At 34.1% G+C, this 16651-nt stretch overlaps 1 protein-coding gene across 2 annotated transcripts in view; it reads left to right on the top strand.

Moving 5' to 3' along the window:
* Sardh (Sarcosine dehydrogenase) overlaps window positions 1-16189 on the top strand; it is a 38562-nt gene extending 22373 nt beyond the window's left edge. Inside the window, exons 10-17 of one of the 2 annotated variants that reach the window (XM_071587334.1) lie at window positions 224-365; window positions 2077-2286; window positions 3748-4026; window positions 4498-4646; window positions 6145-6419; window positions 8779-8941; window positions 13468-13575; window positions 14748-16189. In XM_071587334.1, coding sequence (XP_071443435.1) covers window positions 224-365; window positions 2077-2286; window positions 3748-4026; window positions 4498-4646; window positions 6145-6419; window positions 8779-8941; window positions 13468-13575; window positions 14748-14907 — 1486 coding nt within the window. In that variant the 3' untranslated portion in view covers window positions 14908-16189. The remainder of the gene's footprint in view (window positions 1-223; window positions 366-2076; window positions 2287-3747; window positions 4027-4497; window positions 4647-6144; window positions 6420-8778; window positions 8942-13467; window positions 13576-14747) is intronic. The other variant, XM_071587344.1, reaches the window with a different exon arrangement.
* The last annotated feature ends 462 nt before the right edge of the window (window positions 16190-16651 follow it).

Here is a 16651-nt window from a genome sequence, read left to right as displayed (position 1 = left end):
GTTATTAATTCATCGGGTCACTAGAGTGAATAATTCACATAGAAATTGTCATCTCCTATTATATTTCTGCTGTTGCTTTTCTTATTAATGTAATTGGACAGTCACATGATATGCTGCAGTGTGTTTGTTTCTAAATTGACTCAGTAGTTAATTTTTTATAAAATGTACACCATGACAGCCATTATCTCTGGGTTCCTCTTAAGGCATGCAAATATCACCTCAGGCGATTCACACCAGAGCAGTGCAAGAATGAGAAGTGGTCAAAGGAACGCTCGCATGAAAGTTACGCTAAGAATTATGCCATTGTATTCCCTCATGATGAGCCTTTAGCTGGCCGGAATTTACGCACAGATCCTTTACACGAGGTGAGTTACTAACCAAAAGGATGCTTTTGCAGTGTACAGGTATGATAGTCAAATATGCATTTAGAATAATTCTGATAAAATAAATAATATTCTAGCATAATTTGACCAATGCTCATAATGAAGTGACCAATTAAAATGTACCAACATCCTAAATTAGTATTTTGATGTTCATTTGTGTAATGACTGCAAAATTTTTAAGTTAATGTGCATATGAATTTTAGCTATTTAGTTCTTTAATTTTTTTCAATGCGTTGTTTGCATTTATTGGTACAGTGGAACCTAGCTTAGTGAGCATCTCACACAAGGAGTCATTCACATTAAGAACAAAAAATATTTTTTTAATGACTTTCTTAAAAGGTGAATGTTTGCCTAACTGGTGATGGGGAGGAGCTAATTCCTGGATTGATTGGGTGCCTGCTGCTTCATTTTGTGTTTAGCACTCGTTCTGCTAGCATCTTAATGTCACTAGTGGTCACACATTTTTCCATTCTTGTGTTCAAACATATTGTTGTTATTTTTTTGGTCAAAGTTGAAGTACCAAACAAAAATGTCCCTGAAGAAAAGGCTGCGAGAAGATAACCATAAGAGAATAAAAATTAATATAGAAAAGAAAAGTGAAATCATTGTAAATGAGAACTAGGTGTGTGCATGGCTGATCTAGCATGCATATAAAATCAGTCAACATCAACAATTTGCATTATCCTCAAGAATTAGGACAAAATTAAGGAGATAGATTCTTCAAAGGGAGTGGAAAAAATATCTACCGAACATTTACGTTTTCTCAACAATGTTGAAAGTTTGCTTCTCATATGGATAAACAAAAAGCAATTGTAATGCAATGCTCTTAATAAGAATAACAGTCATAAATAACATTAGTTGTCAGAGTAGGTGACATTGATTTCTGCCAGCCTCTTTAAGAAGACAGCAGGATCTTTGACAGAAAAAGAAGAAGCTATGGGTGGTTCAAGAGATTTAAATTAAGAACTGTAATCCACAGCATTGAAAGACACTGTGAAGCAGTAAGTTTAGGCACAAAGGCAGCTGAAAATTTCATCAGTGACTTAAAGAAGCTCATAAATTCTGTGGGTCACCTGCTGCAACAGATTTTTAATTGTGATGAGATGTGTCTCTTCTGAAAAAAAATGCTGCTGCAAACCTATATAATAGCATAGGAGAATGTATTGTCCGAACACAAGCATATGAAAGACTATCTCATACTGCTATTTTGTGCAAGTGCAAGCAGCAATTTAAAAATTAAGCCACTGGTTGTTTACTATTCAGGAACTCCGTGAGCCTTCAAGAAGTTCGGAAGAGCTGGTTAAGTGTGAAGTGGAGGTCATGGTAAAGGATGAGAAACTATTGCATCATATATTGAGAAGCATCACCCAAATAAGACAGTGGCTATGCTTGCTACAAATTTATTTAATGATGATGCTGTGACACATTTTTGGACAACTTTATCTCTCCGGATTTTTCTTTCTGAAAAAAATGCCTCTATACTATGTATACAATTTTCTTTGAATAATCATTGTACTCAATTTATTGTTTTGGCATGGAAAGCATTATCATATTTTACAATAATATATGTGGGAATTTTTTTTTGCTTAACTAGTGTTTCACTGTATGAAAAATATTCTGAAATGAATAATGTTCATTTTGAGAGGTTCCACTGCATAAGTATTATTGAATCATATCCATATATATGAAACAGGTGCTGCTGGATGCAGGATGTGTATTTCAAGAGCGCTTAGGCTGGGAACGTCCTGGTTGGTTCCAATCTCCAGTGTCTTCATCTTCCTCTTCTAGGCCAGCACCATATGATTGGTATGGTGCTTATGGCAATAAACTCTCTCAAGACTCTAACTACAAGAAATTATTACGTAAAGATCATACTTTTGAATTTCCAGATCACCATCATGAGGTCAGTTTACCATAGAGCTCGATATGATGTATTATTACCTCCTACTAAACAATGAAGACAATATAAGCCAATTGAATCTAATATTTAAGATAATTTTCTAGTGTCAATGAATAGCCTTCTGTATTTTAAATTACCTCTTATTCTGTGATTAATGAACATAATTACTGTTGATTGACAAGAGTCTATGGTGAATATGACCTGCAAATTTAAGAAAAAAGGGGCCTTTAATCAAGTTAGAATTAAAATGTATTCACTAACAAAAATTTAAACTAAGTATACACCCTACTAAAATGTCAGTGCATCTCCTGGAATATTTCCATTAGAGGCTGGTTATCCATTGTCATCTCGTAGATTAAAATTACATTTTCTTATAAAGGATTCTTTTTGTGAGGGTGAGGCAGGGAGACTTGCAGGAAATGGCATTCTGTTGATACTTAGACAAGAGGGGAAGTTTTTATTCAGGGGCAGAAAGGGAACAGGAGTGTCCCCTTAGCCACTTCGGCCAGCTCACCCATACCGTATCCATGTGATATTGTAATTGTTACCATTCTTTAGGTTTTGGGTGTAGAATTTAAAAAAAGTGCTTCTATGGCAACTATGTCATGTTAATTAGGGCTAAGGAGTACAGTAGTTATGCAGTTCTTTAATGCTAGAAATACCAGGATATTCATTTTGATTGTTCTTGAAATATTGAAATGTTTTTATTCAAACAATATTGTCTGAAAAATATCCATAGAAACCTTGATATTATGTGATATAAGAATTTCATTAAAAATCCACTTTTGAAACTATTTTTGCAGCTTTTTTTTGCAATATTTTTATACCAGAATGTTTTTGGTAATCGTATTGCAAGCAATTAGGGGTACATTTGTGCATTTTAAATTATTTTACTTTTGTTAAAATGAATATGAAATAGTTTATTCTCCTGTAATATTTGCTGGATAAAAATTTTTCACCTAATATTTAATTCAATAATTTTTGTCATTATAAAGCAGACAGATATTAAGTAAAACATTTAGTGTGATATGCCAAAGAGATAGCAGGTTTTGGCAGTTTGATCAGTCAAAATGAAAGCAGGCAGTGGTTTTAGACCTGAGAAAATTGCAGCACTTATAATGTTAAAATACAAGAGAAACTATTATTGGCAGGAATGAACCCAAGTAATCCATGCTAGCAGAATTTGTACTATTACTGCTATATTGTTTAATTTGGTGCACTATTTTCTATTTAACTAAGACTAGATTGAAAAGTAAAATATTAGAATCCTAATGAACAAAAGTTAATTTTGTACGGATATGATTATGGTGTGGCATCATTGAAAGTCATAGGGTGCAGAAGGGAAAATATGAGGGTGCATTTAAGGTTGTTTTATCAACAAATGTTAGCATTCAAAATATCAGAAAAAATGGAACATTATTACTATCAAATAGCTATTTAACTGCTCACTGTTTCTCTCTATAGATTGGAATTGAGTGCAAAGCTTGCAGAGAAAAAGCAGCAGTATTTGACATGTCATATTTTGGGAAATTTTTCTTAACTGGGCCAGAGGCTCAGGAAGCTGTTGATTGGATTTTTACAGCAGACACTAAATTACAATTGAAAGAGTCAGAAGTAAGTGCTGAACCATTGACCAAGACATTTTATACCTGTATGCTGAACTCTAGAGGAGGAATTGAAGCTGATCTCACAGTTACAGTGGTAGAAAGTGGAAATGGTGGTGCTTGTGATCCTATCTTCAAGGTAAATTCTAATTCTCATTCTCAGCTTTGGTTATGCGCAAAAAATATGAATCACTGCTGGATCATAATTATGAAAAAATGATTGCATATTTTGTGAAATAGAAATGCAATGTTGTTTGATTTACATTAAAGTAAAAATGAGTTGACAGTGACAACAGTACACTGTCATTTCCTAATGACATAATACAATGCAGTGATGTTTTTGGGACTCTAGTGATTATTTCACCTTGTATAATCATTGGCTAATATATGGGCAAGCAGCCAAATGGAGAAAAAATAAAGACTTGTATTAAAAAAATTATCTGTAAATGACCAATTCAGCATTATCAGTGCATGCCATAGTTACAAATTCTATGGCATTGACAGCTGATATTTTGGTAATGGTTCATTGGTCAGTTTAGTTTCATAGTATTGCAACTCTCAAGTTTTATAGATAGTAAGCTTAAAATGTGTGCTTTATTTCTATGGAAAGGGGAGAGGATTTTACATAGCTGCTGGAGGGGCATCTGCCAATCATTGCTGGGCACATATTCAATCTGAATTAGCTGAAAAAGGATACAGAGCATGCCTTAGCGATGCCACTGATTTGATGGGAATGCTTTCAATACAGGGCCCAAACAGGTAATTAAATCCAATAAATTTGTGAATCAATGTTTTTAAATCCATATTTGTACAGTGGAATCTCGCACAATGAGGCGAAGTTTCACAAAGTTTCCCAATTACAATGTCAACATCTATAAGATATGCTAAGGCACAGTCAAGTGCTGCCCAAAGATAGGCTAAGGAATGGTTTGATATTGATAATTTACATTTAAATACTAAAAAATCTCAGCATATTCAATGCAGTCTTAAATAAAAATAACTAAAATTGAAACTACTAAAATACTAGGAACTTAGTGTATTGCTACAAAACTTAACTTGGAGATCCACATCAGTCATATCTGTAATAAACTAAGTAAAGTCGTTTAAGAAAGCTCTACTTTCTCATTTCAAATTAGTGTCATTTAATACTTAACCATGCCTTCTTTCAATGTCATTTGAATTATGGTGTTGAGTTATGGGGTCATTCCCTGCATTTTAATTAAATCTTGCAGTTACAAAAGAGAGCTATATATGTGAACATATATAGATCTGCTTTGGCAGCTTCTTCCAGAGGAGACCCGTCTTGTCACAATTAAAAACCTGTTGTGGTAGGTAACTCTCAGAATCTATGAGCTTCTTCAAGTCACCGAGGAAATTCTCTGCTGCCTTTGAGTCCGAGCTTGCTGTTTCACTATGCCTCACAATGCTCAGAATGCCAATTCTTCCTTCTTAACTTCTCAAACCACCCAAAGCTGTCCTTAATACCTCTTCTTCATCATTGATGATCCTGTTGTCTTCTTAACAAGGTCAGCGAAAATCAATTTTGCCTTTCCGCGAATAATGTTCTTGCCAATAGTCTTATTTCCTTACAATTGCCTTTCATTTTTCCATATGAAAAGTTACCTTTCAACTATGGTGAGAATATGTAACCGTTGCATAGATTTCTTATCACTCCGTATATAGCATTCAAGCACATATATCTCCTTGATTTTGTCCTAATTCTTAGGCATATTGCAAATTGTTGATGTGTAATATGTGCATGCTAGATCAACCGTGCTCATACCTTGTTCCTTCTTTTCAACAATTTTACTTTTCATTTCTATGGTTAATTTTATTCTCTCACAGTTGTCTTCTTGCAGCTCTTTATTCAGGGACAATTGTAAAGCTATGCACAAAATATCATATGACTTTACTCTAAAAAATCATAAACAATACCTCTGAACAAAAGTTTGTAAAAGAGTGTGATCACTAGCAACTCGAAGATGCTAGCATAATGAGTACTAAACACTAACTGAAGCAGTAGGCATGCAATCATTCTGAGACTCCACCTCTCCCCCTATCGTGATACAAAAAGCCACTCATTAAGCAAGTCATTTTTGTAAAAAATATTTTTACTCAATGCACAAATTACTCGCTATACTAGGTGGTGGTCAAATGAGATTCCTCTGAACTCTTCCGGTATAATACATTCGCAATGCTGAAACTTAATTTTTTTGTATTGTCCAAAGTAATACTGTATTCCTTCCTCCTTTTATAGCCGTGCTGTTCTGGAGCAAGTGTTACACATTCCTTTGGATGATGAGTCATTTCCATTCTCTTCTTCACGATTGGTGAAGATTGATGTTGGAAGGAGTTCGCCACCAGCATTGGCGAGGGCATTGCGCTTGAGTTTTGTTGGAGAGCTAGGCTGGGAGTTACACCTTCCTGCAGATGCATGTGTTCCTGTAATGAAGGCCATTCTAAATGCTGGTGAATCACTAGGACTTCGACATGGTGGTTATCGTGCTCTTGATTCACTCAGTCATGAAAAAGGTACAGAAGTTACAAATGGCAATTTAGTCTGATGATTAAGTCCACTGAGTACCTAATTAATGATTTAACACTGAACTACTGTCTGACTATTTATAAAGTTCATCAAATATATTTATAGTGTCCCCGAAAAATCAATTCCATAACCCAAGATTATTTGATCGATTGTTTGGAGGCAGGAGGGTCTGCATCATGCAAGGACTTGACATCAAAAACAATGTTGTGGATTATCAGGCATATTAATTAAACCTAATGAAAATTACACACTTTCATCAACCTATCTATATATGGAATATGTGGGAGTATCGTTTTTAAGTAATTATTACGAATAAATAAACAATTTATCAGGATGAAATTTATTCAGAATGTTAATTGATCCTTTATACATAATATTGTTCATTACAGCTATTAATAATGATTTGTTTTCTTTCATGAATCCAAAGATAGAAGTAACTCACATTATGGAAAAGATATAGGCTCACAGCGTTATTAACTTCCTTCATTGAAAAATCACAGTGCCACGTAAATCCATAATCAATTGATAGCTATTTATGGAAATGATAGCCCATCATATTAAACAGTGAGGTGGAAAGGGAAACATATCCCTCACACATGATCCAAGAAATGGAAGACCATAACTCACGGATGATAAAGTGAAGAAACATGAGGACATAACCTATTAGAGCAACCATCCAGATGATCATGAATGAGACAGACTTAAGCTACGGCAATCTGTGGAAAATCATTCATGAAGAACTAACTGTACATGACAAAGGTGGCAGTATGCTGGGTTCCACAAGTTCTGACTTCTTCTTCAGAAGCAAACACGTAGCTACCTGCAATTGTAACCATGGCATGACCAGCAATCAAAGCAATGTGGCTTTGGAATTTTGCCACAATTGCCCTATTCTCCGGATCTTGCCAAAAGTTACTTTTTCTAATTTCCAGCACTCAATAAACTATTGCAGGATCAGAGATTTAACAACACAAATGACATCATTCAAGAGGTAGAACAATGCTTTTCGACGCAATCTGCAGAGTTAAAAGATGGCCCTCAAAATATCAAGAAATGTATAACTCTGGATGTCGACTATTTAGACAAGTCTCTAGAATAATAAATAAAAATTTTCTATCTGGATTATTTGTTAGTTTTAATGAAAAGTTTATGATACCCTCTTTTGTATGGCTATGAAATGGCTGCATTTTAAACCAAGTAAGTGATAGTTACTGACTGCTCATCTCCTTGAGAACTGGAAAGAAACCACCAAGAGGGAAATAATTACTTGCAAGAGATAATACCTTGATCAAATTCCTATTCCAGATAATTTAAGTCTTACTAATGGAAACTCTACCACACATCTCACCCACATAACATTGAAGCAAAATCAGTGTTACAATAGTAGCATGTAAGTTGAGTTTTAAGAAAAAAATTTTGTTTGAGTTGTTTGAGCAGTGTACTATCCAGTAATTGGCTTATCACTATCAAGGTGTATGAAGTGTGGTAATCCTGTGGGTAGAGGGTTGGGCTAGTGAACAGGGACTCGGGTCTGATTCCAGGTGATGCCTCTGAGTACTCTTAGCTTCACCCAAGTTATGTAATTTTTCAGGCACCAGATCTTCCTGGGAAACCACAGGTGGTGTGGAAAATGAAAATAGCCCCTCTACCATGATATGAATTCCACATGCCTAATAGTGCTTAGTATTAGTGAGATCTACCCTTGAATACAAAACTAACTTTTGTGTTGATTACGGTAATTTTTTAAAATCAAGGTGTGTATTCATTTTTGAAAATTTAATTCTACAAGCAAGTTCATTTGTTAAACATCTACTTTAAATTTCTAACTAAATAAGAGCTGTATCAGCTTTGAATCTGATGTGTGTATAACTTGCTTCTGGGTTAATGTGGGTGAGATTTGGTTACATGTAAAAATTATGATGCTGAAATGGTACATACTAAAATAAAATAACTACTTACTTTATTTGCACTAATACAATATGCATCTAGCAATGTTCATCATCATGATTTATCAATCAAATGATTGGTTTGTAGCAGCTCTCCAAACTATTCTAATCCCTGCCAATCTCTCCATGTGCCAATTGCTCCTTAAATCAGCATTATCACTGCATGCACATTACTAGCACTGCATTGCCATTAATGCATTATTATTCTTGGATAATGCAAATTCAGTTGCTCTACAAGTTTTTATCATGTCAAAGTTTATTCAATCTCCTGTATAAATTATTTGGAAAATGTCTCCTGTATGTTAGACATATTTTTAGAATTTTTTCTGTACACATTTCAACAAATTTTATCGTATCATAAAAATGAGAAAACTCTTCATACCAACTATCCTTCCATCAGGTTATCACCTATGGAATGCTGACTTGAGGTCTGATGATAACCCTGTTGAGGCTGGACTAGCTTTCACCTGTCGCCGCAATGGAGAGTACCAAGGAAAGGATGCAGTTGAAACGTTGCGAAAGCAGGGTCCTTCAAAGCGTCTTGCATTTTTTGTTTTGAAAGAGTAAGTTGAAGTTGAATTGGCAGTAGTATGAGTTTTGAAATATAATGTGCATGCTATGTTGAAGTATATTTGATACATTTTTAACACTGGATCTGGTGCCTTTATTTGTAAATTTGTTACAATACAATTTCATTCTACCTTTTCTAGGAATTCCACTGTGCTTACCTACTATAAAATATCTCATTAACTATTGTTTTAATTAGTTATTGCCATCAATAAATCCCTTAAAATAAATACACAATACTTCTTGCATAAACATATCTTTAAATTCATTATATGATTGAATGAGTCCACTTTAAGATTGAACATTTGCAATGCTTGTTTTAAGCTCCTGTGAATTCATTAATAAATCTCTACCTAAAATAGTTAGTCTCTCTAAATTAGAGAATGTTGAGGTGGTTACCTGGATTTGAATCTTTAAGTTAAGTGGCAAGATATGTTTGCTCTTTCTTTGGAGCTTAATGCTAATTATGTGAATACTGAGATAAGAGTTAAGTATTGAACTGTGGTTTAGGAATAAAGAATGGCCATAGAGAAAGCAATACAGTTTTGCAGAATAATCATAATGAAAACTTAGTTTTAACACCTCTACATACTGGTATACATGGAAAAAGCCCAGGGATTCACATGAATATCGGTTAAGACTATATTATAAAGTGTTGGCACAGCATCATTAATTTGCACAGTTCAGTGGGTGCAGATGCAGATTTAGATCATAATTTAGCAGTAATGAAGTGGAAGATCAGATTGAAGAGGATAAAATGGAATAAGGATGAGGAAATGAAATAGATGTATTAAGCAGTGCTAAGAAGAAGGGGCACCAGGAGGCAATGAAAATATTTATGAGTAAAGACTGGGAGATGGGTAATGAAGAAGAAAGATAAGGAAATCCCAAAAAAAAGGCATCCTTAAAGACGCAAATGAAACTATAGGAACAATAATTAGTAAAATGACAAGGCAACCATGGATTAAAGATAAAATGATTAAGAAAATAGAGGATATAAGTAAATGACCGAATGCTACAAAGAATTAGGAAGAATATAGCACAAAGAGTTGAATAATATATGGTGACAGGAAACTAATTGAATGAAAGAAGCATATTTTTACAGAGGATGGGTGAAATGGGTGTGCTGCACTGGAAGGTGAAAACATTCTTAGGAAGTAAGAAGGGAATATTTGAGCAAACTATCCAAAATAAGATAGGAAAATTGAATGACCCAGGAAATATTCAAGAGAGATGGAAGGAATGCATAGAGGTTCTATATGGTAAGGATATTAGGTAAGGAACATTAGAAATAGAAAGAAAATATGATGAGGTGAGGATAGATTAGGTCCAGAATAGTAATTAGATACTGAATAAATGTATTCTAATTCAGCATAATTGATAGAAAGGGAATTAAGGGAATTTAAATCATAAAGGTTGTGGGGATAGATAATATCCCTGCAGATTTACTGATGGACTTAGAAAAAAATGTGGAAGGAAAGTTTTTGGGGCTGATTTGCACCATTTATAATGTGGGTATCCCTAATGGGAGTGGAGAAGGAATATGGAGGGGAATAAAGCTTTTTAGGAAGTTCTCAGAGTTTTCTCTGTATTTCACTGGGGCTATATGTCCTTGGCCATATGCAGGGAGGGGAGAATTGTAAGGCAGAATCAGTTTAAAAAACAATGGACTACAAGCCTCACCAAGCCTTTGTCCTCATTCATGGTTTCCTTGTCCAATTAACAGTTCCTATAGTTTCTTTTGCGGCTTTCAGTATCCCATTTTTGATACATTTCCATTTTTCCTTGATAGTACTAAGTTCTTTTCCCTCATCCATAATTTTCTGGACAGCCAGCTGATATTCCTTCCTTGACAATCCAGTTAATAATAATACATTTTATTTGTCCAGCAATCAAGTAGTTATGACTGTTACACTTGATATAAGACACGTCAGTAATGCTTCTACATTCCATTTCCTAACATGCTGCCCTATCTTTTTGGATCAGACAAGAAGTTCTTCTGGCTATGCATGCCACAAAACCTACGGTTCTAATCCTTTATGATCGCTTAACCTATTATCTCTTCCCCTTGTTGTTGTCCATTTCTCTTTTGGTGGGTGAAATAGCTCCATCTCCTGGCCAAAGAATCTGGACACTTGGTTGCATAAGCTCCCCCACAGATTAAAATGTAAATTGTTTCCTCAATAGCTCAAGTGGGTAGAACATCGGACTGGCAATTTGAAAGATCTGTGATTCAAGTCCTGGTCAAGGAAATATTTTTGCACTTGTCATCTGCTTGATTCTGCCTTCTCCACCTCTCCAGTGTTTGTCTCTTATATGTTCCTATCCCTTTTATCTATTTCCAAGTGAATGAATATTTGTTCACCATATGGCAGGTTTTCGTGTTTCAATATATGTGTGTGTGTTTATATACATATATATGTACACATACTTATAAATATATATTTATATGCATTTTTATCATATACAGATTTACATTGATTTTATTTTGCATTTACCTTATGTTAAATCATTAATAAATTCAGACACACTGTAATAATTTTTCTCAGCTAGAAATTTTCTTAAGTCTCTTATGTCTTTGTATTTCTGAGATAATTTATTACCTAGGTTTGGTCACATTGACTTGGGTCCTAGGCTTGCAGCTTTGGTTTGATTGTATTTGACATGTAGGTTTGACGGGGTTGTGGTTTGGTGACTGTATTATTGAGAATTTGCTCGGAATTCTGACAGATGTTGTTTCATGCATGTATGTTACTGTGAATAGGATGTATATGGATGGAAATGTAGGAGGCCAAGATCTTGACACTTTGGACGGGCAGTTTAAATGGGTATCCAATGTCAAAAATGAGTCCAAATGGATGCAAAGAAATTTTGTGGATCTGATAAATTCTATGTTTTGGCTAATAACTGGTGTTGGAGGACTGGGTTAGGATGGATTGAGAAAAAATTTTATTGCCTGGGATTTTTCATTGTTCAGTTTCAGACTATTTTCTTTGCACCAGTGTATTGCCAGCTGCAATCCTGATGTACTCTTTGAAGTTAATCCATTTATGGAGGTTGCAGAAGCTAATATATTGGTATCATCAGCATATAAAATTGGTTTAATCCTACTTACTCCTTTTAAAACTGAGAGCAGATCATTAATATACATTTAAAAAAGTAATGGACGAAGAATAGACCTGAGACACTTCTGGATATTGATTTTCCTAGGTGATGTATTCAAAACCACTGACTGTTATAGTCACTCTATCCTCACGATATTTTAATAAGACTGGATCCACTGCTTAGCTACCCCTCTTAATCCATAACACTGCAATATTTTTAGCAAGAATGCTATGATATATTGAATCAAAGGCTTTGGTTATCTAAGAAAAGGCCGGTTACCTCCTCCACATTATCATGAGAGGTTAAAATAAAGTTTATGGCCTCATATGTGGCTGAAATGGTGGACCTGTTTTTCATGAACCCATGTTTATGACTGGCTAGTAAATTACTTTTACTGAAGTGATATGGAAGTCTATTTAGAAATATTTTACTGAACACTGACTGTATAGTGATTGGTGGGTAGTTATTAGGGTTGTTCTTGCTCCCTTTATTTTTATAAATAGGAATAACTTTCGAGGTCTTGGGAAAATACCTTGGGAGAGGGATTCATTAATTAAATAAAGTACAGGCTCTTAAATGAAAGGATGGTTAACTTTAATCAGAGAACTTGGGACTCCTTCCTCTCCAGGACTACAGTTTGTATGCAGTTGATTTACTGCAGGACCTAACTCTTTTTCCAGACGTAAATATAAGAAAAAAGACTTATCGATATTTGAGATGTGGGAGGTATTATTATAGGATTATAGCCTATTAGTTAGCATTAACCAACTAGTTCCATTAGAAAACTATCAGAGCAGATAAAGAACAGATTTATATTTTGCATTCAAATAACCCTGAATGCCTGTTGAAGATACTCTTTGAGAAGAAAGATCACCACCTCGATGCGCTGGAGCAATTAGAAATACTTCAGCACATGGATTACAGAGAAGATGTTTTGACCAATCAATTTCTTTACCCTTCACGTTCCCTGTTATTGTATTTTCCTCACCCATCTGCCAATTAAACTGACACCAAGCAAACCTTTTCAACAATGTAGTGACCCCTCCCAGCCTGCTACTTAATCACCTGACAAATTACCCAGTGCCGTCATCCCTGTTTGCATTACCTACTCCCCCACCAACTAAGCAACGCCAAGCAAAATTTTTTTCAACATTGTATTAATTCCTTGCCTCAGCTTGCTAATTTATCTATATTACCAATTATCCTCCTCTGCCCCCTCTTCCTATCTCAACCAATCCTTGCTTTCCTTCCTCCCTTCTCTTCCCCTCCGTCCAGATATATATATATACTGTTTGACTTGTATTTTTACCTGATGATGTTATACCATAACGAAACCTAGGTAGTAAATAAAAATTTTTTCTAAGCGGAAAAGCCAAGTGGTTTAATTTCAAGTTCAATATTTCTCTTACCATTAAAGGGAAGTGCCACTTTGGGGTCTGGAGGCAATTTGGAGGAATGATCAAGTTGTGGGTTTTCTCAGGCGTGGTGAATATGGATTCTCTCTTGGTGCCAGCATTGGCCTAGGGTAAGTAATAATAGTAATGAATTTTTATAATATTTAACTCTCTAAATTTCACATGGGTGAATTTCAACACCAAGTCTGTAACTTTGCTGTGAATTAGATCTCTGTTGGAAGATTTGCTCAGATCCTGTGACATCAAATTTTTGATGTTACAAATCCCTTGCACCATTGTCATGATATAAAATTATTGCAATAATGACTCTTTATGCATGTGTCACAGTCGATTATATTGATATCTTATTGATGCCAGTGTTTATAAGTCTACAATTTAGAGGTTGACATCAACATCAGCATCGATGTTGACCAGCGCTGAATAGTATTAATGTTGAATTGTTCCGGTGTAGTTTCCTATTTCAGAACACAATTGCTATTCACTTAGATTAATTGCCTCAATAAATTTCTCCTGTGATGAATTTGAGCAAGATCCTTTAATACCTACATATTTAAAGATCTGATTCATTTTTGCATTTATTAGTTTCTAGTTATGGAGGGAAATAGTTCCATGCAACAATTTCAGAGTGTAAAAATCATTTGCCTAGACTGGGATTGGAACCCAAATCCCTCAATATCCAGTCTAGTGCTTTAGCCACTTAAGCTATTGAGGTGTCCTCTTAAACTCTGAAATTTTGGGGCTTTTTCTTTGGAATTTGAGGGAAATAGTATTTGATACATACCTAGTCCATCTGGAGAGCAATTAAAACTATTTTTAATCAACTCTATTTTTACCTAACTGTATCAATAAATAATACCATGATTACTAATTGAATAGAGTATAGGAATTATATATGCTGTTTTAATGATACAATTAAATGACAATATTCTTCTGATATTCTGTAAAAGTCACATGGACCACTTTAATAGCATATTCTATAACTTATTTTATGCATGAATCTCCTTCCATCATCTCATCCCATGTCAGTGCCAGAATTAAAATTGTTAGTTATATGTAAATAAATAAGTGATTTCTTGTGATTTAGAGATAACTACACAATTCTATCTTTGCTTGTCACCAAGTAATCATTTAAATCGGTTTAAAATACTTTCAGTAAAAGCAAATATCATTCTCCACTCCATTTACCCTACCCTCCAACTGTCAAATCTGGTCGCACTTCAGAAAAATATTTAGTAGTTTGGTGATAATTGGAAAGAAAATCTAATTTTTTGTCAAAATGTAGGTATGTGAAACACCCAGAAGGAAAGGCTGTCACCAAAAACTTTCTGCAGACAGGCCAGTATGAAATTGAGGCTATGGGAACACGCTATCCTGTTGACCTACATCTGCGCAGTCCATTTGACCCAGAGAACAACAGACTGAAAGGGATTTATTCTTTCTGAAAAATTTACTGTCTAGTGAAACAGCAGTGTTTATCAGGTTATGATACATTTCATAAGTGACTTATATCTCTTTGATGCTTAATTGTGCCCTTAAAGCTGTTTTTAAATGACAGTATGTGGCATATCTTGGGTGACATTAAAAGCCTATAATCATGTACTCAATGATATACCTGTATATATATAGTATTTATATATAGTATATATATATATATATATATATATATATATATATATATATATATATATATGTATAATTAGTACAGAAATACAATGAGGGATTTAAACATAAATTGGAGGATGGTAGTACCAGATCCTCAAATGATTTTGACCCTGGTATTGTAATTTCCTTTAAAGGAAATGGTGAAGTAGTGTTTTTTTTATGTGAAGTGGTTTAACTTTAAAATGCACTAGGTACCACTAATTAATTATATGTAATAATTAATGAGTGATTAGTATCAATAAGGAGCCAAAAGTCAAGCCTTGTTTGTAAGCAACATTTTGAAACATCCCTTGCCACCATAATTTTACAAATTCTTTTCACTGCACAGAAAAAAAAATTACTGGTAGCTTTTTGGGAAAAAGGAATACCTTTGGTTGAATATATACCATTTACATTATGAAGGTGCTTTTTGTCAAATGAGAGAATATAATCAATATTTATAAGGTCAAGTTTTTGTTCAACTTATCACTACAGGAAAAAATATAAATTGGGCTTCAATTTCATTGATATTGAAATGGTATCTCTAATTTTTTACCTATATATGATTGAACTAATTTTAATAATAATGATATATGAATGATTACAATCATAATCTGAAGATATCTGGACTTATTACTGTCTTGATGATAATCTGAAAATTGAGAAAGTGTTTTCATTTGACTTAATATAAAGCAAAAAGAATATGTCATGAACTAAACATGCATTTACAAAAGGAATCTATGCTGAGCCAAAGTAAATCTAAGAAACTAATAAATGTATTTTACATGCCTATAATTACTACTACAAATAATGTTGTATAGTGTTAAATTTATTCAGTCATTTCACAGGTGAGAACATTTTTGTAACTATGTACTTATTGCTGTTAATATGTTGTTTTGTAATTTTTAGGTGAGGAAATATTTTTTATCATTAAATTGAAGTCCTCAAGTAATATGAATACTTTTAATGTTATTAGGTATTAGAATAAAAATCACAGTGCGTAAAGAAAAGGGCTGGCTGTGACATTTTTATGTTTTCAATTCTTAACTGAGTTTCAAAAAGTTACACCTATATCACTTTTACCACAGGCAATGCCATTCAGCAAATTATTGACATTTGTCAAAACATTACTGATAAGTTGATTGAAGATATTAATCCATTATTGAATGTTGAGCACAAGTATATTATTTTGCAGTTGCTGTTATGCATGATGGTTATGATCAAAGCGGCAGAGCTTAACATTTTCCTCCAACTAGATCACCTTGCTGTCTGGGTTAGTCACTGGCATTTGCTTTGTTGACAACAGAGATTTTCCTTGCACATATTTTCCTTGAGAACTTGGTGAATATGTTATTATTAAATAATAATTCATGAATATTAAGTAGTCAATACTCCTGAATGGTATCTACTACATCTGATATGGGATTTACATTCCAAATTCAGAGTTGTAGAATTGAAGAGACAGAACAAAAATTTTTAAGTTCCACAATTTTTTAACCAAAAATCTGATTTTGCCGACCAGTTGCCATTTTCAGGAACCCAACA

The sequence above is a fragment of the Hetaerina americana genome, unplaced genomic scaffold, assembly GCF_022747635.1.
Source record: "Hetaerina americana unplaced genomic scaffold, ioHetAmer1.1.p SCAF_1, whole genome shotgun sequence".
NCBI classification, from domain to species: Eukaryota; Metazoa; Arthropoda; class Insecta; order Odonata; family Calopterygidae; genus Hetaerina; species Hetaerina americana.
This window is presented reverse-complemented; position numbering and strand designations above follow the sequence as displayed.